Source organism: Mastomys coucha, unplaced genomic scaffold, assembly GCF_008632895.1.
Source record: "Mastomys coucha isolate ucsf_1 unplaced genomic scaffold, UCSF_Mcou_1 pScaffold21, whole genome shotgun sequence".
Classification (NCBI taxonomy): domain Eukaryota; kingdom Metazoa; phylum Chordata; class Mammalia; order Rodentia; family Muridae; genus Mastomys; species Mastomys coucha.
In genome coordinates, this window is record NW_022196904.1 from 18,963,843 (window position 1) to 18,988,567 (window position 24,725).

At 48.5% G+C, this 24,725-nt stretch overlaps 1 protein-coding gene across 3 annotated transcripts in view; it reads right to left on the minus strand.

Moving 5' to 3' along the window:
* Grik5 (glutamate ionotropic receptor kainate type subunit 5) overlaps positions 1–24,725 on the minus strand; it is a 65,144-nt gene that overhangs the window by 25,986 nt on the left and 14,433 nt on the right. For all 3 annotated transcript variants that reach the window (XM_031385713.1, XM_031385712.1, XM_031385714.1), the window contains one exon: positions 12,436–12,639. In XM_031385713.1, coding sequence (XP_031241573.1) covers positions 12,436–12,639 — 204 coding nt within the window. The remainder of the gene's footprint in view (positions 1–12,435; positions 12,640–24,725) is intronic.

Consider the following 24,725-nt stretch of genomic DNA (forward strand, 5'->3'; position numbering starts at 1 on the left):
GTGTGGGGGTGTGCTGCTCCAGAGGCTGAGGTGAAAGAATCACTTGAGCCCAGGGACTGGAGGTTTACATGGACGACATAGCAAGATCCAATCTCAAAGAAAGAAAGGGCCAAAGGATGAAAGGAAGGTAGAAGTGGAATGGAAGAAAGAGAGATGGCTCAGAGATTAAGAGAGCATGTGCTGCACTGTGAGAGGACAGAGGTTCAAGTCCCAGTACCTACATGGAGTTACAAGTCCATTTGTAACTCCAGTTTCCAAGGATCCAACAACCTTTCCTGGCCTCCACAGGCACCGGGCACCATATACACACATGCAGGTAAATATTCTTTATATTTACATATACATATATAGAGAGAAAGTTTTTTTTGTTTTTTTGTTTTGTTTTTTGAGACAGGGTTTCTCTGTGTAGCCCTGGCTGTCCTGGTACTTACTCTGTAGACCAGGCTGGTCTCAAACTCAGAAATCTGCCTGCCTCTGCCTCCCACGTGCTGGGATTAAAGGCGTGTGCCACCAGGCCTGGCAAGAGAAAGTTTTTAAAAATCTATTTAAATGCTAAATAGTGTATGTCCATGGGGCCTGCAGCTGTGTAACTGTTTAGGTTAAGAAAGCAGATACTATTGGGGCCTTCACTGGCACAGCTTCCCCCACCCCCAGCTTGATAATATCCACTTTTGGCAAGTGCCCAGGAAACCTGACATTTGCCTCCGTTTTTGTGGGAATATAAATTGGTGGAGCTTTTTTGAATAGCCATTTGGCAGTATATACTTCAAGACAATCCCTATTCTTTGACCCGGCTGTCCCACTTCTCAGAATGCATCCTTCAGGGACATTCCCACAAACCCACAGGCCAAGTTCAGAGGAGTAGCGGCCGCGCCAGCGAAGACTGGAAACCAGCCAGCCAGCCTTTGATAGGGGATGAGCTTAATAATTCACGCCCTAGCCATAAATGAAATTGCCTGGTCTTCCTTTCAGTTTCAAACTACCACTGGCATCCAAATCTAATTCTCCTTTCTCAATCTGACCACTGCATGATAGAAACAGTGTGCGCCACCCGTTCCCTGACCCAGCCCAACCCCACAGCCACTTGACTCCGTCCCATGACGGTCGATGCAGCCTGGGCCAACTCTTGCAGGTCTAAGTCTCCTTTCATCTGCTCCTCCTCCTCTCTCCCTATTGTAGGTGCTTCCCAAGAGACTATCCAGAGTACACACTTTTCCCCTAGCGATTTAAAAGACTCACGTGGTGTGTCTGTTCAGTAAAATGCAGGCAAGTGAAGAGGAGTGCAGAGATGTCAGCTTAGTGGCTAGTGAAGGTGCTCGCTGCCAAGCCTGCTGACCCAAGTTCGATGCCTGGAACTTATATGGTGGAAAGAGAGAACTGACTTCCAGACTTCCACAGGTTATCCTCTGGCTTCCACTTGTGTGCTATGGTGCCCATGTACACACACACACACATACACACACACACACGTACACACATTCACACACACACTCACACACATTCACACACACACTCACACACGTATACGCACACACACACTCACACACACACACATACACAGGTACACAAGTTGTTTTTTTTAAAGGACTGTGATACTGATGTCTGTGATACTGTAGATGAACTTCAGAAACAACATGCTGGAGAGAAATGACAGGCTGGAGAGATGGCTCAGAGCGCTAAGAGCACTGCATGCTCTTTTAACTATAGTTCTAGGGGGTCTGATGCCTTCTTCTGACCTCCACAGGCACTGCATGCATATGGTACAAAGACATACATGCAGGCAAATACTCACGTTCTTGAATAAATAAAAATGTTAAAAAAAAAAAATCACACTGAGTGAAAAGAACCAGACTAGAAAGTCTGTGTGCTGGATGATCTCGCTTATCTGAAATGGCAGATAACTACAGAGACAGAAAGATTCCTGGCCCCCAGAGGTGAGGTGGTAAAGGCAGGAATGGGAAACATTTACCAGTGAGTCCAGGTGTGTGTGTCTGTGTGTGTGTGTGTGGGGGGGGGGTTATGAAAATACTTTGGGGCCAGATTTAGGTGGTGGTTTCACAACAATGAATGTGTTATATGCCAGTTATTTGTACAGGGTCTTATTATGTAGCGCAGGCTGCAACTTATGACATCCCTCAGCTTAAATGTTAGGATTACAAGCATGGTTGTAATCACTACTGTGCCTGGCTGACGTGTATGTATCCTTTCGAATGGTTACTCTGGGGCTGGAGAGATGGGAAGAGCACTTCCTGTTCTTGCAGAGGACCAGGTTATCCATCTGTCATTTTGATGTCAGGGGATTCATCGCCCTCTTCTGGCCTCTTGTGGGAACTGCACACAGGGTGCCCTTCCATACATGAAGGCAAAATGCTCAAACACATAAAATAAAGTTAAATACATCTTCTAGAAACTTAAAATGATTACTTACGATCTGGGCACTTGGGAGCCCGAGGCAGGTGTATCTAGTGTTCAAAGCAAACCTGGATATGAGATCCTGTCTCAAGAAACACTCAAAACTAAGGGCCGTGAGACAGCTAGATGACTAAAGATGCTTGCAAGCGAGTCTGACAACCAGAGTGTGGTCCGTGGAACCCACATGGTGGGAGGAGTAAGCAGAATCCTGCCCACTGTCCTTTGACTTCTATGATGTAGCAAGAGTGTATCCATGCTCCCCTGCCCCACCCACAATAAATGAGTGTTGAAAAAAACCCCAACCAAACAGATAAAATAGCTAACCTTATAATATATGAAGGGGAAAAGAGGACTTAGAAGAGGTGGTGCACATCTTTAATCTCGGCCCTAGAGAGGCAGCGGCAGGTGGATGTCTGTGAGTTTGAAGGCAGTCTGGTCTACATAGTAGGTTACAGGTCAGCCTGGACTCCATAGTAAGGCCCTGTCTTAGAGAGGGAGCAGGGATCATTTGACAACCCTTGGCCCTGCTATAGTGTCCCTGCTTAAATCACACAGTGGCTTCACAATGCAGTTCAAAAGCACTCCAGATCTCTGTCTCCCTGATCAGCACCCCGTGCTCTGTGCCCTCCCTGTTGGACCACACGGCTGTCTCCATTCTTTCACTCCTTAGATGCTAGTGAGCTCAATCTGACCTCCAGGCAACCCTCAGACCAGAACCTCCTTTCAGCTAGTATTATGAGAGCCTGTGGCGTGTCAAACATGATCTAGAGGGGGCTGGAGAGAGCTCAGTGGTTAAGAGCACTGACTGCTCTTCCAAAGGTTCCAAGTTCAATCAGCAACCACATGGTGGCTCACAACCATCTATAATAGGATCCAATGCCCTCTTCTGGTGTGTCTGAAGATAGCTACAGTGTACTCATATAAATGAAATAAATAAATCTAAAAAAAAAATAGCAAAAAAAAATGTTCTAGAATGCTAAGAATACAGACATGAGGTACATAGTACTTAGTCCCTGCAGGGATGTCTTCCTCCTCTCACTGCGATCTCTTCCTATGCTCACACGCACGTACGCACGCACGCATGCACACACCCACTGACTGGCTCCTTTATCACCATTACATTTTGTTTTTACCCACAATTCCCCCACTGTCTCACATGATATATTTGCGGTCAGTTTCCATGCTATAACAGCAACTTCAGAAGAACAGGCCATCTCTTTGGTCTGTACACAGCATCCTGCTAGTGTCTGGAGCACAGACTGGCACATGATAGGTAGACAACAAAGAAACAAAGTAGGGCATGGTGGCAGTGGTACACACCTTTAATTCCAACACTAGAGAAAACAGAGGTAGGCGGATCTCTTTGAGTTCCAGGCCAGACTGGTCTACAGAGTCCCAGGACAATCAGTGCTACACAGAGAAATTCTGTCTCGAAAAATTAAAAGAAAAGAAGAGGAGGAGGTAGAGGAGGAGGAAGAGGAGGAGGAGGAGGAAGAGGAAAGAAGAAAGAAGGGGAGGGGAAGGGGAAAAAGGAGGAAGAGGAGGAGGAGGAAGAAGACAAAGAGGAGGAAGAAGAGGAGGAGGAAAAGGAGGAAAGGGAGAAGGAAGAGAGGGGAGAGGGGGAAGAAGAGGAAGAGGAGGAGGAGGAGAAATTAGGCATTAAATGAAGACTAGGTTCAACTGCTTTTAAAATTTAAGGCATGAAGGCTAGTGCTCTTTTCTTCCAGAGGTCCTGAGTTCAATTCTCAGCAACCACATGATGGTTCAAAATCATCTACCTGTAATGGAATCTGATTCCCTCTTCTGGTGTGAATGAAAACAGAACAGTCGTATATATAAAATAATCATTGAAAAAAAAATAAGGCCTGGGCAGTAAGATGGCTCAGCCGGTAAAGGGGCTTGCTGACAAATCTGACTGATGTGAGTCCAGTTCCCCAGGACACGAATAATGCAAAGGACTCTAGCAAGTTGTCCTCTGACCTTCATGCATGTGCCATGGCACACCAAACTACAGTTTTAAAAATGTAATTTAACTTTTAAAAAATGGGACAGATCTATATACGCTGACAAAAAAGATGTCAATAGGCTAGGCAGGCTAGGCATGGCAGCACACACCTTAAACGCCAGCACTATGGAGGTGCGGCAGATGGAGCTCTGTGAGTTGGGGCCAGCCTGGCTTACACAGTGAGACTACTCTGAGGGAGGCACACATAAGCACTCAGACGATGACAAAAGGGAAGAACAGTGGCTTACACAGCTTACACGTGACATGACACCTTTTTCACAACAATAAATAAGAGTGGTAAATACATAACTGGGTATGGTCATGTGTACCTATCACACCACTGGGGCGCCAAAGGCAGAAGAAACAGGAATTCACAGTTGCCCTTGACTACACAATGCATTCCAAAAAAAAATTTTTTTTAGTGTAAGTTAATGATTTTTTTTTTGTTGTTGTTTTTTCGAGACAGGGTTTCTCTGTGTAGCCCTGGCTGTCCTGGAACTCACTCTGTAGACCAGGCTGGCCTCAAACTCAGAAATCCACCTACCTCTGCCTCCCAAGTGCTGGGATTAAAGGCATGCACTACCGCCCGGCCTTAAGTTAATGAATTTAAAGAAAAGGACTGGAGATCTGCCCTTTATCCTGGCTGTCTCTGAGGTGTGAGACCATGGTCCATGCCAAGCCACACTGAGCGTTCCTGCTAATCCCTCCGATGGCTTATCAATTTGTGTTGTACATTTGAGCTGAGGCAAACAAAGGGCTTGTGTTTTTGTTTAGGTTCTGTAACACTGGAGGCTGAATCCAAAACTCAGAGCCAAGTTTGCGTAAGCCAAACATTCTACCACTGAGCTAGCAACACCCCAGTCACACAACTTTTGATAAAACATGTAGGGATATAATTTTAATATAAATATACTTTACATAAAATAAAATAACAATAACACTGTTTTCATTTTGTTTGTTTCAAGGAAGAGTTTCTCTGTGTAGCCCTGGCTGTCCTGGAACTCACTTTGTAGACTAGGCTGGCCCCAAACTCAGAGATCCCCCTGCCTCTGCCTCTTGAGTGCTGGGATCAAAAGCGTGTGCCACCACACTCGGCTATAATACTGTTTTATAGCACATAGATAATCTATGACTGTAGCAAGGTGATTTCGTTTGTGGTTTTGTTTGGAAACTGGGTCTAGTCCAGGCTGGCCTTGAATTGCAATCTTATCTTGACCTTCTGAGTACTAGAGTTCTAAGTATGCTTTACCATGCTTGCCAGGAGATGATGTTTTGTTTTGGTTTTTAGTTTTTATTTTATGTGTACGGTGCTTTGCCTGCACACATGCTGGCCCCACGCCCGGTGCCAGTGGAGGACAGAGAGGTTACTGGGTGTCCTGGAACTGCAATTATAGACAGTTGTGAGAGCCGCCATGTGGGTGGATGGGAATCGAACCTGGGTTCTCTGGAAAAACAGACAGTGCTCTTAGCCATCTCTCCAGCCCCAACATGGTGGTTTCATAAGAACTGCCTTGGGGCTGGTGAGATGGCTTGGTGGGTAAGAGCACTGACTACTCTTCCAAAGGTCCTGAGTTTGGATCCCAGCAACCACATGGTGGCTCACAACCATCCGTAATGAGATCTGACGCCCTCTTCTGGTGCGTCTGAAGACAGCTGCAGTAAATTACACTGGAGGGAGCTAGCCAGAGCCAGCGGGGCCGGAGCGAGCGGGCCAGTAGAGGTCCTGAGTTCAATTCCCAGCAGCCACGCACATGATAGCTCACGGTCATCTGTACAGCTACAGTGTACTCATACACATAAAAATAAATAAATCTTAAAAAAAAAAAAAGAACTGCCTTATGGTAATATTCCTTTCCATCTCTGCACCTACCTAGCTAACTTCCTTAACACATCAATTTTTGGAACTAGAACGGCAATACAGCAGAATATTTAAAAATGCAAGTCTAGGGGACTTGGTGCAGTCCCTGGGGACAGGGCTGGATGAAGACCATAAGCAAGCTGGAGTCAGCTGCAATGTGCTTGGCTGAAGAAACACTGTATGCCTGCACATACGGGGATGGGCAGCAGCAGCTCTATGGAGCCCCTGAGAGAGTTAACTGTCTCCTTGTTGCATGTTAGCTTACAGGGCACATCAGTATCCCTGAGGTTCCTGCCTGGGGTGTTTCATATCCAAGGTGATGCAGACATTGTCTCGGTTCTGACGGCATGTGTGTGGATCTCTCCTGTCCTCCAATGACAGCCTTCTGAGTTTGCGGTGCACTAAGACTGCAGCTGCCTATCTATTGCCTCATTATAGTCACACAGCCTATAATGAGCAAGTTCAGTCCAAACCAGGGTTACCAGACCCCACAGGCAATGTTCTAACCTGTGACCACAACATCAGCACTGAGTACCTATGTGCTATGGCCTGCCTCACAAATGCTCCCATTTGAGGGCTGGAGAGATGGCTCAGTGGCTAAGAGCATGGCTGCTTTGCCAGAAGACCAGCACCCACATGGCAGCTCAGAAATCTTCCCACTTAATCCAAAGCTGTGTGTGTATGCATGTGCGTGTGTATGTGGGAGAGGATACTGTACTATTTCCAAAGGGGAAACTGAGGCTCAGAGTGATATAGTGGCTAGCCAGGAATCTTACACGATCCCCTCCCCCAGAGCCTGAAGCTCACTGGCCAGCTGCTAACCACTCTGTATACCCAGTGTCATGGCTGCCACAGTGGACCTCAGATTGCCCAAGCAGCCCTGGGTGATAGAAGTTCACAGCTCTGTCAATGGGACACAACCCCTTGACCAAGGTCCTGATGCTCCCTGAACACAGCTCCCAGCACAAGACTTAATCTATCAAGAGCATCAAGGCCTCAGGTAGGTCAGGGGAGATGTCCTCATCCAGCCCAGGGAGGGCTAGTGGAGCAGGAAACACTGTATCAGAGCAAAACTCCTCGCTCCCTCGGTCCAAGGCCTCTGCCTTCTGATGCTGGCCTAAGACGCTTAGTCTGCCTTGTAGGTAAGACTTGCACTGTAAAGACTGTGTAGAATGGCCTGAGGTGAGACAGCTGGTGAGGAGGACAGGAAGAGGACAGGGCTCAGACTGGGGATGCCATTCCGTTGGGAGAGCGCTTGTCTAGCATGCGTGAGGCCCTGGGTTTGATTCTCCAATTCCTTCCAAGTTTAGGGCACACTAAGACTCAGACGGGCAGCTGCCTGTCTGCAGGTCACCCAACCTGCAGGCCAACCTGGCATATATGAGATCTTGTTGAAGGGAGAGAGGGAGGGAGGGAGGAAGAAATAAAAAATGGGGCTGGAGTTATGGCTCAGCGGCTAGCAGCACAGTCTCTCTTGCAAAGGACCCAGGTTTGGTTCCCAGCACCCTCATGGCAGCTAGCAACTCTCGGTAACTCCAGTTCAAAGGATCTGACGTCTTTGTCTTTTTCTAACCTCCATGGACACCAGGCATACAGGAGCTACATGGGCATACATGCTGGCTAACACTCATATACATAAGAATAAATAAATCTTTAAAAAAGAAAAGAGGGACAGAGACTGAATTCTTGGCACAGTGGGAATGATAGTCCCCAGCAGTGGCCACTGGGTGGGATAAATGCCCTGGATTTCAAGAACAACCAAGGATCCCTGGCTGGGGTCAGGACATTGGGTTGTCTTCCAACCGTCCGGAAGTCATTCTCTAGCTTGGGACCAGCCTGATGAGATGCCCACTCTGCCTCACAGCAAATACTAATCCTTCCTTCACTGTGAGGCTATGAGGATGGAGCGCTTGGACGAAGTCCTGAAGGAACATTTGATCGGCTACAGCAACCACATCCTGGCAGTTCCAGGCTTCCTAAATGTCTGCTGGGAGGTCTGCAAAGGATGCTGCCTTAGGGACAGACACACCTGGCTGCCACCGGGGGTAGTTGGGACATGTCCCTGTGTTGCTAAGCCGCAGGCCTCAAGCAGACAGGGCCGGTAGTGACGCTGCTCTCAGGAGTTAAGTAACAACTGGAGAGTTGCCAGCCAGCACATGGTGTGAAGTCAAGCAAGGGCAGCTGCTGCTGCTGCTGTTGGGTGATCTGGCAAGGACGCCCACGTGGCTCTGTAAGCCTGGCCATGCCACCGCAGGCAGCACAGACTCGGCAGGACCCAGGCTCAGCCTCCTTGTGCACCCAGCCTGCTTCTCCTCTATGGTTCTCTCTGTAAATGTCGACAGCTGCCCCAGCTGGACAAAGCTGCCCCAGCTGAACACGGGGGAGCTGTACTGCATCCTCCTCCTTGACCCCTTTCCCCAGGAGCCGTCAGGCCCTGCATTCACCAGGCCCTCCCTCCCCTAGTCTCCGCTGTACTCCAGCCCTGGCCCCACCATCTTATCTACAGTCTTTACTGTGATTCTCGGGCCAGTCTATCCCTCTCTCACTTGAACCAACTTGTCCTGATGGGGTTCTTTCTGGCTCCTTGATCTGCCCAGTAAGGGCAAGGTTAAGCCTGGCTTGGTTATTTCAGGGTAGAACAGATAGCCTGGTACACAGTAGGTGCTCAGTTAATGACAGCTGTTTGGCAAACAGATGAATGCATGCCTGAACTGACCATGTTGACAGGCATAAGAACAGTAACAGAACACGTCCCAGCAGGTGGCACCCCTGCCTACCAGGCTCTGCCCTAGGTTTTTTACAGAGCTTTATTCATTCGCTGCTCCCAGCCTTGCCACGGGCCAGGAGCTAGGAGCTAGTCCTTTAATTTTATATGAAGGCAGGGTAATATTAATTTGCCAAAGGCCACATGGGTAGTGCACTGCAGAAGCAAGACTAAAGGGTTTGGCTGTGCGGTAACCAGATACAGTGGTCCCAGGTACCAAAGCCTTATGCTCACCTCCTGAAGCCACCAAGATGGAGATGTGCCTGAGAACAAGCTGAAAGCTCCTCCTTCTCTGAAGGGTGCTTATTTGGGCCACACTTCCACTCAGAGGAAACTCCTGGGCTGATGCAATGGGCCAGCGGATAAAGCCTAAGTTCCTGACCCACACACAGCACAGGTGCTTGCACACATATGCAAACACTCTTTTAGAAAGAGGAGTGGGCTGTGGATACAGACCGTGGCTGGGTATAGGACCAAAGCCTTAGGCCTCTTTCCTTCTGCTCAGGCCTTCCTTTTAGGGATTTGGGCCTTAACACCTACCTACTCTGGGGCAGAGACTTTTAACCAGCCCTCTGCCTCAGGAGACCACGCCTTGGGGCTTGCCTGCAGGCTGAAGTGTGTGTTGGGGGGGGGCACCAAGCAGTCAGGACTCGGCCCACGCCTTCCTCCTCAGGAGCAGCTCTTTGTGTGGGCTTCAGAAAAGGCTCTGCTTTCAGTGAGGAGAAGTTCTACTGTTCAGAGAGTCACTACTTCAGAGAATCAATGCCCGGAGGGATAAATGTCCTTGTAACAAAATACCCTGCTTGTGTCTATCTGGATGACTTTCAGGGGCTCCAAAGTAGTAAATTCTAGCTTGGGAGAGACAGAAGGGCGAGCCTAGCCAAGTCCAATGTCAAGGCTGCCCACGCTGCAGTCCCCTGCTCTGCACACCAGCTCCTCTTGCTTCTAAGGATTTCCCTCCTGGTTTTCTCTGAAATAAAAGACAAAGCCTACAGGAGTCAGGGATGTGGCTCAGTTGGTAGAGTAAGTATCTAGCATGCATGAAGCCCTGGGTTCAAACCCCAGCACCTCCTATAAACTGGTGGCAAGTGCCACGGAATACCAGTAATTAAGACATGGATCAGGGTGATTAGGGTCACCTTCAGCTACAAACCAAATTTAATCCCAGCACTGGGGAGGCAGGGGCAGATGGATCTCTGAGTTCGAGGCCAACCTGAACCTCCTTCCCCAACCCCTGTCAGCCGTACCCGGTTGATGAGCTCGCCAACCATGCCTGTCCAGGGGTCTACAAAGTTCTAGGACAGCCAGGGCTATGCAGAGAAACAAAATAAAACAAAACAAAAAGAGAGAGCCACTTGAGCTACTGAGGCTTCCACACACGTGCACATCACATACAAAACCAGGCATCTCTGCACACACAGATGGAAAATGGACAGAGAAGACTGCATGATCCCCACTTGTCTGACAAGTGACACATGAGGTGAGACCCTCCCAGGCATCATCGTATTGTAGGGAGGGGGAGAGTGGGGTTCAGAGCAGAGAAAAGATCCATGAACTCCAGTCCAGGCTGGTCTGACTCCAGAATATTCTTTCCACTCTGTCCTTGCCTCCTACCTCTCCTGCCTGGCTCTCCCCCTCCTCACCTTCATCCAAGCTCTTCCCACTCACAGGCTGGCTCACCCAGAGTTCCTCACTTTCAGAGGGCCCCACCTCTGTAAACCCTGCTTGCTTTCCTCCCCATGTCTCCTTGATTTATCATGCCTCTCCCCTTTTTGGCAGGGTATTGGGGGTAGGGGGAGTTTGAGACATAGTCCTTGCAGATCTAGAACTCACTGTGAGATTTGCATTGGTAATCTCCCTGCCTCTGCTCCCTGTCTGCTGTGATTACAGGTGTGTGCCACCATGTGGGTTTTTTTTGGAGTGAGTGTGTGTGTGTGTGTGTGTGTGTGTGTGTGTGTGTGTGTATGTGTGTGTGTGTATGTGTGTGTGTGGAGGGTTGGGGGGTAGAGGAAGACAGGTCTTGTCCTGTAGCCTAGGTTACCCTTAAACCTATGCTCTTCCCCCTCAGCCTTCCATGTGCTCAGACAACAGGTGTGCACCCTCACACCTGACTTCCTTTATGCCCCCTGTTGGCATTTCATCTAGACTCTGCCCCACAGTTTCCTGGCAACACCCAGGTGTGCCTGACTCACTATAAAAGGGGCTGCTTGCCCCCCTCCTCTCTCTTGCTCTCTTGCTCTCTTGCTCCTGCTCTCCCTCCCTCACATTTCCCTCCCCCTCTCTCTCCACGTGCTCATGGCTGGCCTCTACTCCTCTACTTCTCCTCTCTACCTCTCTCTGTCTCTACTCCCTCAACTCCCCCTCCCCATTCCCTGAATAAACTCTATTCTATACTATACCTTCATCATGTGGCTGGTCCCTCGGGGAGAAGGGATGCCTCAGCATGGACCCGCAGAGGCACTCCCTTCCCCCATACCTGACTGAACATCCACCAAACATATTCCTTCTCTCCTTATATTTTTATAAAACACAACACCCTCTGCTCATCACTTTAGGCAGCACAGTCCCTTCTGGGAAGCTCTTAGAGCTGAGTCAGGGGTCTGCTGGGGTCCTTCCCTCTGAGTTTGCTCCATCAAAATCTACATGGCCCTGGACTGTGGTCATTTGTTTCTTGGATCCTAACAAGACTAAGTTCTTGAAGAGCAAGGTCCCTGTCCACTGAATCCAGCACAGGGCAAGACACATAGTAGGTGGTTCACAAGCACCTAACGAGAGCTCTGGGCTTTGGGGGCTTTTTTGTTGCTGTTGTTTTTGGGTTTTGGTTTGTTGGTTTTTTTTTTTTAGCTGGTTTTGCAACAAGGTCTCAAGTGACATAACCCAGGCTGGCTTCAAACTTACAATGTAACAAAGAGTCTTCCTGCCTCGACCTGTCAAGCGCTGGGATCACGAGCGCACCACCATGCCTGGTTTATATGGATTAAACCCAGGGTCTCATGTATGCCGCGCAAGCACTCTACCAACAGATCTGCATCCTCAAACCCCAACAGACAACTCTTGGTGCCTGAAGTGTGCCAGGCCTCCCTGGTGGTACTGGGCAGACAGTACCTTGCTCTTGGCCTTGCCTCCTGCAGGAAGCCACCCTTGACTACTTCATGCTTTTCCCTGATTCCTACTCTATGTCACCATCATCATTCACTCATCAAACCTCTGTACCCAAGAGGAGCATCCTGGGAAAACATATCAGGTGACACAATGCTGTGCCTTTCCTCCCTGGCCCTAGGACATTCAGAGCAAAGGTTACTGGTACACCTTCAACCTTTTGCCTCTTTCTTTTGCTTTGTGCTGTGATCTGGCCCCACCTTCCCTTCCTCCTTCCCCAACCCCCGTCAGCCGTACCCTGTTGATGAGCTCGCCAACCATGCCTGTCCAGGAACCGTTGGGCTCAGGTGCCCCATACAGTCCGTCCTCTACCAACCGCAGGCGATATCGGAAGCGCAGTAGCTCGGCCAGCTCCCGAAGCATGTCCACGCAGAAGCCCTCGAAGCGCTCATTCCCTGACAAGGCCTGGAAGTTGGGTCGGCGCATGACATACGGGTTCTCCTGAGTGGGCAAGAGAGAGAGCAGGGGTCAGAGCTTAGGGGTCTGAGTCAGGGATCCTGGGTCCCAGGGTCATCTGCTAGAGAGGAATCTGCCCCCATTGTAGGTATGGAAGGCAGACTCCCTGCATGCTTGCTTGCTTGTTCTGTTTGTTATTGTATATACATGACACGAGTGTACATGTGGTGTGTGGAGAGGCCCACTACAGGTATCACTCCTCAGGAGCTATCAGCCTTGATTTTTCTTTTTAATCTACTTTATGTATATGGTATTTTGCCTGTGTGTACATGCCTGCTGACAGCCAAGGCAATGTTGGATCCTAGAACTCGAGTTACAGGTGGGTGTGAGCCCCCACATGGGTGCTGGGAACTGAATCCCTCTCTTCTGGGGGCAGTCAGTGCTCTGAACTGCTGAGCAGTCTCTCCAGCCCTCCCATCCACCTTGCGTTTGTTTACTGTTGTTTTCCTGAGACAGCATCTCTCCCTGGCCTGGGACAGTAAGGTAGGCTGACTGGCCAGCAGGCCCCTGGGATCTGCCTGACTCTCCTTCCCAAACATTATGATTACAAGTCAGACAGTGGTGGCGCACGCCTTTAATCCTCTGCACTCGGGAGGCAGAGGCAGGTGGGTTTCTGAGTTCGAGGCCAGCCTGGTCTACAGAGTGAGTTCCAGGACAGCCAGGGCTATACAGAGAAACCCTGTCACGAAAAACTGGAAAATAAGAAAAAAAAAGTCAGGCTGAGCTGCCTCTGGAGCCTCGTTTGTCACCCAGGCTGAACTCAATGTATAGACAAGACTGGCCTTGAACCCCTGATCCACCTGCGACTACTACCCAAGTAGTAGGCTCACACTACAGGTGTGCTACCTCACCTAGCTAGTGCACATTTCCTTTAGAAATGCTTGAGCAGAGAACAGGCCTGAAAGCTGAGGGGTTTGGGGGTGAAGGCATTGACTCTGCCAGCCTCTTATCAGACTGTCACAGGGAGACAAGTGACTATAGGGCCAACACAAAGCTCACTGGGCTCCAGCCCATCCCCCCCACCTCCCCGCACCCCTCTCTCACCAAAATGCCTAGGGGGAGCTTTGGAGGGTATCCGACTGGGGCTTCCATCAAAGTAGAATGAAGTTTTCCAAGATTCTCTTAGGACACATATTATCCAAATTGTCACATGCACAAGTCCACACAGGACCAGACTCAATCCCACAGACAGCCCTTGCTCTCTGTCGTCGGATACATGAGTGGTTTCAATGTAGAATTCTTCATTTTTTTTCACACAGCCAGGAGTGAGTCACTACAACAACTTTGCGAGCCACCAATGTGCCCCAAGAGAGTGTCCCTCACCAGGATTTCACTCCAACCTGAGCTACCACGCAGCAGGCAGGCATGACATGCCAGATGGTGAAATTGCAAGAGAATTTGGAAGCCTAGATTGTTTTGTAAAAATCTCCTGATTATGAATGTTAGCAAGTCATTCAAATTCTAATGCCACTTTTTTTTTTTAGGCCACACAAACACACCTGCCAGTCTGCAACGTCTGGCCTTTTGCTATGCGGATGTTCTTTTGGTCGGTGTTGAGATTTTAAATTTCTGTGCATAGGGTGTTTTGCCTGCATGTATGTCTGCATACCACATCCATGCCTGGTGCCCACAGAGGTCAGAGGAGGGCACTGGAAACTGGAGGATTGTGAGAATACCACGTGGGTGCTGGCAACCGAACTCAGTCCTCTACAAGAATGGACGGCCAAGTGCTGTTAGGTTTTTTGAGACCAGGTCTCACTATGTAGGCCAGGCTGGCTCCAAACTCACAGAGCTCCTCCTGCTTCTTCTACCTGAGAACTGGGATTAAAGGTAATGATCTTAAACTCCTGTCTTAGCTGTCTGAATGTGGGGATTTTAGATGTGTGTGTCATCATCTGTGGCTACACTGGAGATTACTTTTGAGGGTCACAAGAGAGCTTTACTGCTCTCAGCCTGACAGAGCAGCACAGAAGCAGGGACGTCCAGAGTTCCAGCAGAGCAAGAGCATCGAGGCAACTGGAATAAAACCATCATTACCTTGGCACTTCTTATCTAAATTATCTAAAAGGGCAGTTTTCCTTTACACAAAGGAATTTAGGACTCCGAAAATACCTAGGATGCTTACCATGGGGAGGGATAGACCCCTCCCCATGTCCCTGTGTGTAATTTTTAGATGACTTGAAAAAATTATTTATCCTTAGCCAGGTGGTGGCAGTGATGATGCATGCCTTTAATCCCAGAACTTGGGAGACAGAGGCAAGGTGGAGCTCTCTGAGTTTGAAGCCAGCTATCTACAGGACAGCCAGGACTCCAGAGGGAAACCCAATGCCAAATTTTTACACATATAAACACACACAGACAGCACACACACAGAACACATGTATAGCAAGGGACACTCTACATAGTCTGTTCCCTCCTTCCACCTCCATGTGGGTTCCAGGACTCGAACTCTGGTCATCAGGCTTTGGGACAAGCGCCTTTGGCTTCCGAGCCCTCTCATCAACCCCAGGTTGTTTGGCTTTAAATCCTCACAGAAGTCTATATTCAAGGGAGGATTTTTAGACTTTTTGTTTCCTTTGCAAAGCTGGAGACTGAATGTCGGGCCAGGGCAGGGTAGGCAAACAAGTACTCTATCTCTAAGCCACATCCCCAGCCCCACTCACTGGCAGAGTCAGGACCAGCTCTCTACTGCTGAGCTACATCAGCCCTCTCTACATTTTCTTGAAACAGGGTCTCACTAACTTGCCAGACCCCCGCAGACCAGGGGAGCCTTGAGCTTGGGAGTCTCCTGCCTCAGTCTCCCAAATAGCTGGGATAAAAGGCCTGGGCTTGTTTTTAATGCACACGCACTGGTGTCCAGAGAGCAGGTAGCAGACATGGAGATCCTATTCCAGCCCCACTCCCTCATTTTACCTCCCCTCCCTCCACCTGCAGGTGGTGGCCACTCCCCCACTTCTTGATAGCTGGCTTTATGACTTGTCTTGACAGGTAGAAATCATGCTGGCTAAATTCTGAAGCCTCAGCCTTCAGAGCAGTTCTGAGACCTCCAGGTAAGTAAAGCCCAGGCCGGCCCGAAGGAGGACAGGTGAATTAGGGATTGGTAGCCAACAGGAGCACTCATGGATATTCTAGGCTGCTGTTACCTCTTGACCAGCCACAAGATGAGGGTAGTCAGTGAGCCCCAGTGGGGACAAGTTGAGGACCACCCAATCAAGCCTCGGGATCATGAGAAGTAACAGTCTTATGTCTCTGAGTTTTTAAAAAGCCATAGACTTCCCACGAGACCAGGGTACATCACAGGCCGGTGCGCTCAGACCACAAACAAAACTAAGGGACAGCAGGATAGAGGGAGGCTGGGCTTCTCTCCCTCCCAAGCTGCTTCTCCAAATGCAAATATGTGGAGCGGGAACGGGGATGTGAGATAACACTAATAATAGCGGCGGCCGCTACTGTTTCTCGTGGGCTTGCTGTGTGACAGCTCTGTCAGCGTGGGAGGGTGGTATTATTACCTCTGTCTTACAGCTGAGGACACGGAGGGAAGTCACTGTGACTCCAAAGCCCCAGGCTCTGCTCTTAAGCCCTATGCCAGACTGAGCTCAAGTGGACAGAGTGGGGGAGTGGACGTGGGAGAAGCCAGACAGACCAGAGGAGCCGGAGAGTAAGAGACAAGAAGAGTGTGTGCTGGGCTGGGGATTCTCCTGCCAGGTGGAAAACAGGAAGAAACGGGTTAGGGGTAAGGCGTCTAGCCCAAGGCCACCAGCCAAAGCAGAGCCGAGATCCACACACAGCCTGCACACACTAGAGCTCTGCTGGGTCCCATGTGCCAAGCAGACCTCTGAATCTGAGACTGAGGGGCCTGGGCTCCGTCTGTCTGCAGCAGTCTGAGCTTACAGTGATGGCAAGGATGCCAAGCACAGAACTCCACAAACAGGACACAAGACTGCAACTTACAGCCCTGGGCACTCAACTAAAGGTCCAAAGCTCAGCCCTTCCCCACCTTCCCTTTGCCTTATTAAGAATTGAACTCGAGGCTCCCTCTGAGCAATGCCCCTAGGGCTCTTCATTTGTTCCTTTCATTCATTTGAGACTGAGTGTCACTAAATTGCCCAGGCTGGCCTTGAACTACTGATCTTCCTAGTAGTTCTTAAGGAGGAGGCTCTTAGCCAAGACAATCCTGAAGAAGCCCAGCACTGTGGACAGGCTAAGAGCATTGCTGAGCCCAGCTCTCAGAAGCTGCCCCACGACTGGCTGAGGATCTATGCACAGAGACACAGGTCCAAGAAAAGTCATTGCAGTGGGGCTTGGGTGGGAACAAAGACCTAATTTGGAACATGTTAAAGAGATCATCAGTGTCATAAAAGGATCCCAGGCAACCACTAAAATAGCAAGGTCTATAAGATATATTAAGAGGAAAAACGAGCCAGCTACAGAACAACCTGTACAACATGCTGTTCTCTGAAAGAAAGAGCTGGGATGTGCTTGTATATAGAACATTTCTGGAAGCTGCTAGCCTCCAAGAAAGGAAAATGAGGGTCCAGGGAGGGATGGCAGCTAGTTTTGTCCTTATTAATTTTGGGGGTTTTTGTTTAGTTTGAGACAGGCTCTCACTGTATGTACACCACACTGGCCTCAAACTCAGAAATCCACCTATTTTTGCTTCCTAAACGCTGAGATTAAAGGTGTGTGCCACCATGTCCCACTATCCTTATTAACTCTTGATGAAAATCCTATCCCCCCCTTGTTTTGTTTTATCATCTGTCCCCTAACCAATGCCATCAAATTTCTGTTTTAAGGTAAGACCTCACACTGTGACCTCAAACTGCTTCTGCCAAATTCTGGGGTTACAGGTGAGCATCACTACACTGGGCTGGTGGAGACTTTAAAAAACTACAGATACAGCTGGGCAGTGGTGTCGCACGCCTTTAATCCCAGCACTTGGGAGGCAGAGGCAGGTGGATTTCTGAGTTAGAGGCCAGCCTGGTCTACAGAGTGACTTCCAGGATAGCCAGGGATACACAGAGAAACCTTGTCTTGAAAAACCAAAACCAAAACTATAGATAGATATAGGTATAGGTATAGGTACAGATACATATACAGACACAGACTTACTTAAAAGTGTGTGGATTGCAAAGGGTTAAAGCATTTGGAGCCTCAGTAAAAAGGAATATCCAGCAGCTGGACAAGTGAAGTTCAGCAGGTAAAGTCTCCACTGTGCAAGTGTGGGATCCTTAGCATACAGCCATGTAAACCCAGACTTGGCATCAGACCCATGTGTAGACCTAGTACAAGGGCATATGTGTGTTGTGGGGTGGGGACTGACAGACCTGGGGCTGTGGTGAGGCCTGTGGCCAATCTAGCAAAACAGCAAGCTCCAGACTGGAAAATGGGAAAGAGAAATGGGGGGTTGGGGAGGGAGGAAGAAAGGCACCAAGGGAGAGAGGGAGAGAGGAGGAGAGCTCTTTCAAAACAAGACAGAGCTGGCAAGATGGTTCAGTGGATTAAGACACTGGCCTGGTGGGGTGGAAGGAGAGACTCAACTCCCACATGTTCTACTCTAACCTCCACAAAGGCCATGTGAAAAACCCATGTGAGCAAACATACATGCATATGGACACATACTCCAAATTAAAATAAATAAATAAATAAATAAATAAATAAATAAATAAGATAGAAGGGCTGGCAGAATGGCTTAGATGGCCAAATACCAAAACTGTGATAGCCTGAATCATATCCCCAGAACCCACATAAAAAGTCAGATGTGGGGGGCTGGTGAGATGGCTCAGCGGGGAAGAGCACCGACTGCTCTTCGGAAGGTCATGAGTTCAAATCCCAGCAACCACATGGTGGCTCACAACCACCCGTAATGAGATCTGACGCCCTCTTCTGGTGTGTCTGAAGACAGCTACAGTGTAATTACATATAATAAATAAATAAATCTTTAAAAAAAAAAAAATCAGATGGTTCACACCTTTAATCCAGCACGTGTGAGACTTAGGCAGCTGGATCTCTGAGTTCCAGGCCAGCCTGGTCTACAGAGTGAGTTCCAGGACAGCCAGGGCTACACAAAGAAACATCATCTGGGGGGAAAAAAAACAAAACAACAACCCAAAAAGGCAGATCTGATGGGTGGAATCTATAATCTCAGCAGTCCTACGCTGGGGTGGGGGGATCAGAGGCAGAACTGACAGGAAGCTCACAGGCCAACCTGTGTAGAGTACACACTACAGTAAGAGAAACAAGACGGGAGGACAGATCCAGTTCTCAGAAGATATCCCTTGAGCTACACACACACTAACATTAAATGTAAACATTAAAGAAATGTTTAAATGGGTTCAAGGGCCAGTGAAACGGCTCAGTGGGTAAAAGGTGCTTGTCACCAAGCCTGAAGAAAATTGTTCCATACCCTAGACCCACATGATGGAAGAAAAGAACTAACTCCAATAAGTTGTACACACACACACACACACACACATACACAGGGGTTTTTTTTTGTTTTGTTTTGAGATAGTATTTCTCTGTCCTGGAACTTAGTCTATAGACCAGGCTGGCCTCAAACTCAGAGATCCATCTGCCTCTGCCTCACAAGTGCTGGGATTAAAGATAAGAACCACAGATGCCTGGCCATGTCTCTGCCTTGAAAGTACTAGAATCGAAGGTGTGTGCCACCACATCTGGCTCAAAAGAAAGTCTTTTAATGGTAAAAAAAAAAAAAAAGCCTAGTGGGCTGGTGAGATGGCTCAGTGGGTTAAGAGCACCGACTGCTCTTCCGAAGGTCCAGAGTTCAAATCCCAGCAACCACATGGTGGCTCACAACCACCCGTAATGAGATCTGACGCCCTCTTCTGGTGTGTCTGAAGACAGCTATAGTGTACTCACATATAATAAATAAATAAATCTTTAAAAAAAAAAAAAGGCCTAGTAGGTTCACTCTAGTGAACATTAACACTGAAGCAGGCTATGCTGCTTAGGACAGGCCAATAGGACAGAGGGTTAGAAAGTTCACATGTAAATAGATATTGATCCCTGACAAAGGTAAGTAAGTGTGGGAAGGCCAAATCATTGTTTTAGTAAATGGTGCTCCTCAGTTAAACACCCACAAGGAAAGACGTCTTCCTGAGGCCTTACATAATTCATGACAGGCAGTTGGAAGTGGACTGCACACACTGATGTCAGGAGTGGTTACTACATCTTTAGGAAAGAAGAGTTTTGTGGTAGGCAAAGAACTCCAAAATTCTTCTTTTGTTTCCAGGGCTTTGAGATGAACACTTGCTTTGTAGGTCTAGCTTCCCTAGACTGGCTAGGGAGACCAGGGTGGCCTCAAACTTGTGGTGATCTTCCTGCCTCTGCCTCCTGAGTACAGAGGTTATAGATGTTTTCTACCATACACTAGCTGAATTCCTAAATTCTAAAAATATTAACCATAAGCAAAAACAAAAAACAAAAAAACAAAACTGAACTGGGGCATGGCTCAGTGGTATAGACTTGGTCTAGTATGTGGGAAGACCTGAATTCTATTCCCAGTACCACACACACACACACACACACACACACACACACACACAGAGAAAGAGAGAGAGAGAGAGAGAGAGAGAGAGAGAGAGAGAGAGAGAGACAGAGACAGAGGCAGAGGCAGAGGCAGAGGCAGAGACAGAGAAAAATACATATCTACAGACACTCAGATAACACAAAGACACACACATAGATACACACCCAGAGACACAGACACACACAGATACACACCTGTGTCTTGTGTCTGTGCTACTGGATATGGAGTCTCAGGCTTGGCACTTACATGCAGGCAGATGGTCTGCTGCTGAGCTGTCTGCAGGCCTCAAATTACTCTTTGACTTTGAGTCAGAGTCTGGCCTGTAGGTAGGTTCTGGGACTTGAACTCAGGTAAACAGTCTTACACAGCAAGGGCTTTACTTGCTAAGCTAGCTCAGCTATCTTGCTGGCCCAGCTTAGATCTTTTTATCAAAAGATACGACTAAGAACGAAGAGGCAGGGCTGGGGAGATTGCTCACTCAGGGCTGGTCTTTTAGAGTTTGAGTCTTAACCCCATGTGGCAGCTCCCAACCACCTGTAACTCCAGTCTGAGGGGATCTGACATTGTCCTATTCTAGACTCTTGAGGCACACAGACATATACACATTGTGCTGGCTGGATTGTATGTCAACTTGACACACGCTCAAGCCTTGAGAGGAAAGAACCTCAACGGAGAGAATGCTTCCATCGAATTGGGCTGTAGGCGCCCTGTAGGGAGTTTTCTTAATTACTGCTTGATGTAGGAGGACTCAATTCACTGTGGGTGGCACCACTCCTGGGCTGGGCAGTCCCAGGAATTATAAGAAAACATGCTAAATGTGCCATAGAGAACAAGCCACTAAGCAGTGATTCCTCTATGACCTCTATCAGTTCCTGCCTCTAGATTCCTGCTCTCATCTCCCTGGATGATGGACTACAAGGTATAAGATCAAACCCTTTCTTCCCCGAGTTGCTCTTGATCATAGTGTTCTACCACAGCAAAAAACAAACAAACAAACAAAAAACCTAAGATGCCCGTAAAGTAAAATGAAAAATTTAAATAATACATATATCATTTTTTAAAAAAAATTAGACAAGGTGACTCATAGAGGGTGGGAAGATGTCTGTGACACACATATTAGGCAAAGGACATGTCTCCAGAAGGTCTAATTCCAAAAGGTCATATCCGTCCCCTTTTGGGGCAGTGCTGGGATGGGACTCCGGGCATCTTACATGCAAGGCAAATCCTTTACAAATGAGCCACATTCCCAGTCCTTGGTATTTTGAGAAAGGGTCTCTCTATGTGGCCCAGGCTGGCCTGGAACCCCGGTCATCCTGCCTCCACCTCAAGGTTGGGGATGACAGCTATGCATCCACTTATTAATCTCCAGCTTCTCAAAAACACCCCCAGAGAGGATTTTTCAAATGTGTGACCAACACACAAAGACAGCCAACTACAACTGGGCACTTTTATGCACAGTCACCAGGGAGAACGGAGAGCGGTAGGTTCTCAGCTATACACTGCAGGAAGAAGGGTCGTGCTGCAGCCATTTTGGAAATGGCTTTTGTGATGTCCTGTGAAGCTCAGACATGGGGTGACACAGCAACTCCACTCCTCAGAACACACATAGAAGCATCAAAACAAGGTCACAAGAGTCCCCCAACACAGTGTTCTTCGTGCAGTGACTATGGACATCAAAGCCCAGTGTCCACCCTCATGTGAAAAACACATAGACTGTCATGAGCCTGAACGCCACGCAACCACATGGCTCTTATAAACAGTACCAGGCAAGTATAGATGTGACACCATACCCACAACTCATTTATGTCCAAAGGTGAGCAGTTAGTGACAGGGACATGGTTTCAGGATAAGGAGCTGGTAATGTGTGTTCAGTTTGTGAAAATTCAAAGATATAAAGTTTATAATTTGTGAAAGTCACGAGTATATGTATGACTATGTTACACTTTGGTAAAATTCTCTTGAAGATGGTGGTATACCTCAGTAGCAAAACACTTGCCTAGAATCCCCCAGTGAGGGGCTGGGGGCATGGCACAGTGGTAGAGCCTCTGCCTAGAAACCCCCAGTGAGGGGTGGGGGTGTGGCTCAGTGGTAGAGCCTCTGCCTAGAATCCCCCAGTGAGGGGCTGGGGGACATGGCTCAGTGGTAGAATCCTTGTCTAGAATTTCCCATTGAGAGGTTCTTGGATTTGATTTCCAGCAAGAGACAGGATAGGGGCAGGTAATCTCTTGGACATGAAAACACAAATTACGTAAAGCAGGAAAGGTTCTAGATTATTCCTGACTAGCTGTTTGCCTTTTATTGAGACAGGACCCAAATCCATATGCATGAAATCTAGGAGTCCAGTTTATCAGATCCTGACCTAAGCTGGCCTCTGCTAGGAGTGCTTTAGCCCCTCACTTTTCATTGTCTTGTTTTGTTTTTATTGAAACAAGGTTTCTCTAGCCCTGGCTGGCCTAGAATTGCCTCTGTCGAACAGGCTGACCTTGAGCTCACAGAGATCCACCTGTCTCAACCTCCCAAGGGCCAGGATCAAAGGCATGCATAACCACACCCTGCTTATTCCCTCACTTATAAATTTTAATTTTATTATTTGATGTGTATGGGTGTCTTGCCTGCATGTATACTGTGAACTACACATAGCTGGCATATATGTCTGTGAACTCCAATTGCAGTGCCTGTTGAGGTCACAAAAGGGCATCAGGTCCAGGAACTGGAGCTATAGACACGTGTTAACTACCATGTTGGGGTGCTGAATTGAACCCAGATCCTCTGAAAAGCAACTAGTGCTCTTAACCATTGAGTCATGTGTCCAGCCCTTTATCCCCTCACATTAAAGGAGCCAGGGGCAGAAGAGAGAGTGCTGCTAAGGTCACACAGGGTGTATATGGTAGTGTCAGGCCCAGAACACAACCCTGCCTGCAGACAGGAAGAAGCACAAAATGAGGTGATGTGGCCATCAAGGACAAACACATGTCACCTCAGATCAGCTCTACAACCTTCTGGTTAGGCAATCCTCAACACATGCTCCTGAACTCTCCCCTACCTATGTCTCCTCTGAAAGTGGCTTCCTAAAGGTGCTAGGCTCAGGCCTGTGAATGCTGACAGCTCAGCTGTGTGCTCAGCCACAAGACTTTGAACAGCCATGTTTACTATAGATGCATGGTCTGGCCAGGCGTGTGGGTGCACATATTTCTAATCCAGGCAGATCTCTATGAATCTGAGGTCAGCCTGGTTTACACAGAGTTGCAGGGCAGCTAGCGCTACACAGTGAGACACTGTGTCAAGAAGAGTAGAATAGAATTAAATAGAAAATGTTGATGACCAATGGGACATGTCCAGCCACACACATTGAAGATGATTGTCTCCATGGCCTTGCTGCATGGATGTTCTCTGTGCACGGCCACCCCGTCTGTAAGCCCTTCCTCCAGCTTCTATGTCAGTCTTTATCTCTGTGAACCCCTCATGACCTCGTTTGGAATGGGTGTCCTGGTGTTGGTATGTCTCCTCCATCCTGCCGGCACTACTTCCCCTCAGTGCTCCTCCAGAGCACCTGTTGATTCATGTCTGTCTCTAGAATTTGGGCCAGTCCAGGAACACAGCAGCTTCAGCAAATATTTAAGGAATTAAGAAAAGAATGGAGTTCATGAATCAAGAATAATATTGGTTCTCAGGCCTCGGGGACTCTTCTGAAATCCTGTTTCTGACCTCTGGCTCTGCCATCCAAGGTCTCATCTCTTTCAATTCCAGGATGTATTGGGGATGGAACACAGCACACACATAGGTGCCCACAGCCCCCACCAACCAGGCCTCAAGGCCCCTCAGTAGGGCTATTAGGGACTGTCTGAGTTCCCATCTGCAAGCCATCTGTCTCTCTATAATTGGTTCACTGGCTCTTCTCCAGGGGTACTCGAGGTCCACTTTAGGTCAGAAATTTCCTGGAGACTGGCTGCTAATAAGGGTTCCTAACACCCCGTGGAAAGCGTCTCTGAACTTCCATGTCACTGTGGTTAGCTGGCCCAGCATGTGGACAAGGCAGGGTGCAGGCCATGGGCCTGGCTGCTGTGAACAGTGAAGCTACCTGGCCTGTCCAGTTCCCTTGGCTCCAGGTCCAGCTGCTTGAGAAAGCTCTGGCCCACCAAGCCCTGTGTGTAACCCCTGCCTACAGGACACAGTGTTGGCAGAGGGCAGTAGGGTACACCAAGGGGGCCAGGCTTGACCTGACCCTCTACCCAGACAGGGACTTGCAGGGGACTCTCCTTATTGTCCACAGCAGGAAAACAAAATCCTCCATTGTCACCATGGTGCAGTTTGTGGTCAAGAGTAATACCTAAATAAGGTCTAGTGCACATTTGTTTTTGGAGACAGGATTTTATGTAGCTCAGGCTGGTCTTGAAGTCCTGACCCTCCTGTCTCTACCTTCTGAGTACAGGGCCTATGGTGCAGGGGATCAGACCCAAGGCTCTGCACATGCTGGGCAAGCACTCTACCAATAGAGACAGGTCCCAGCCCTTACTAACAGCTGTTG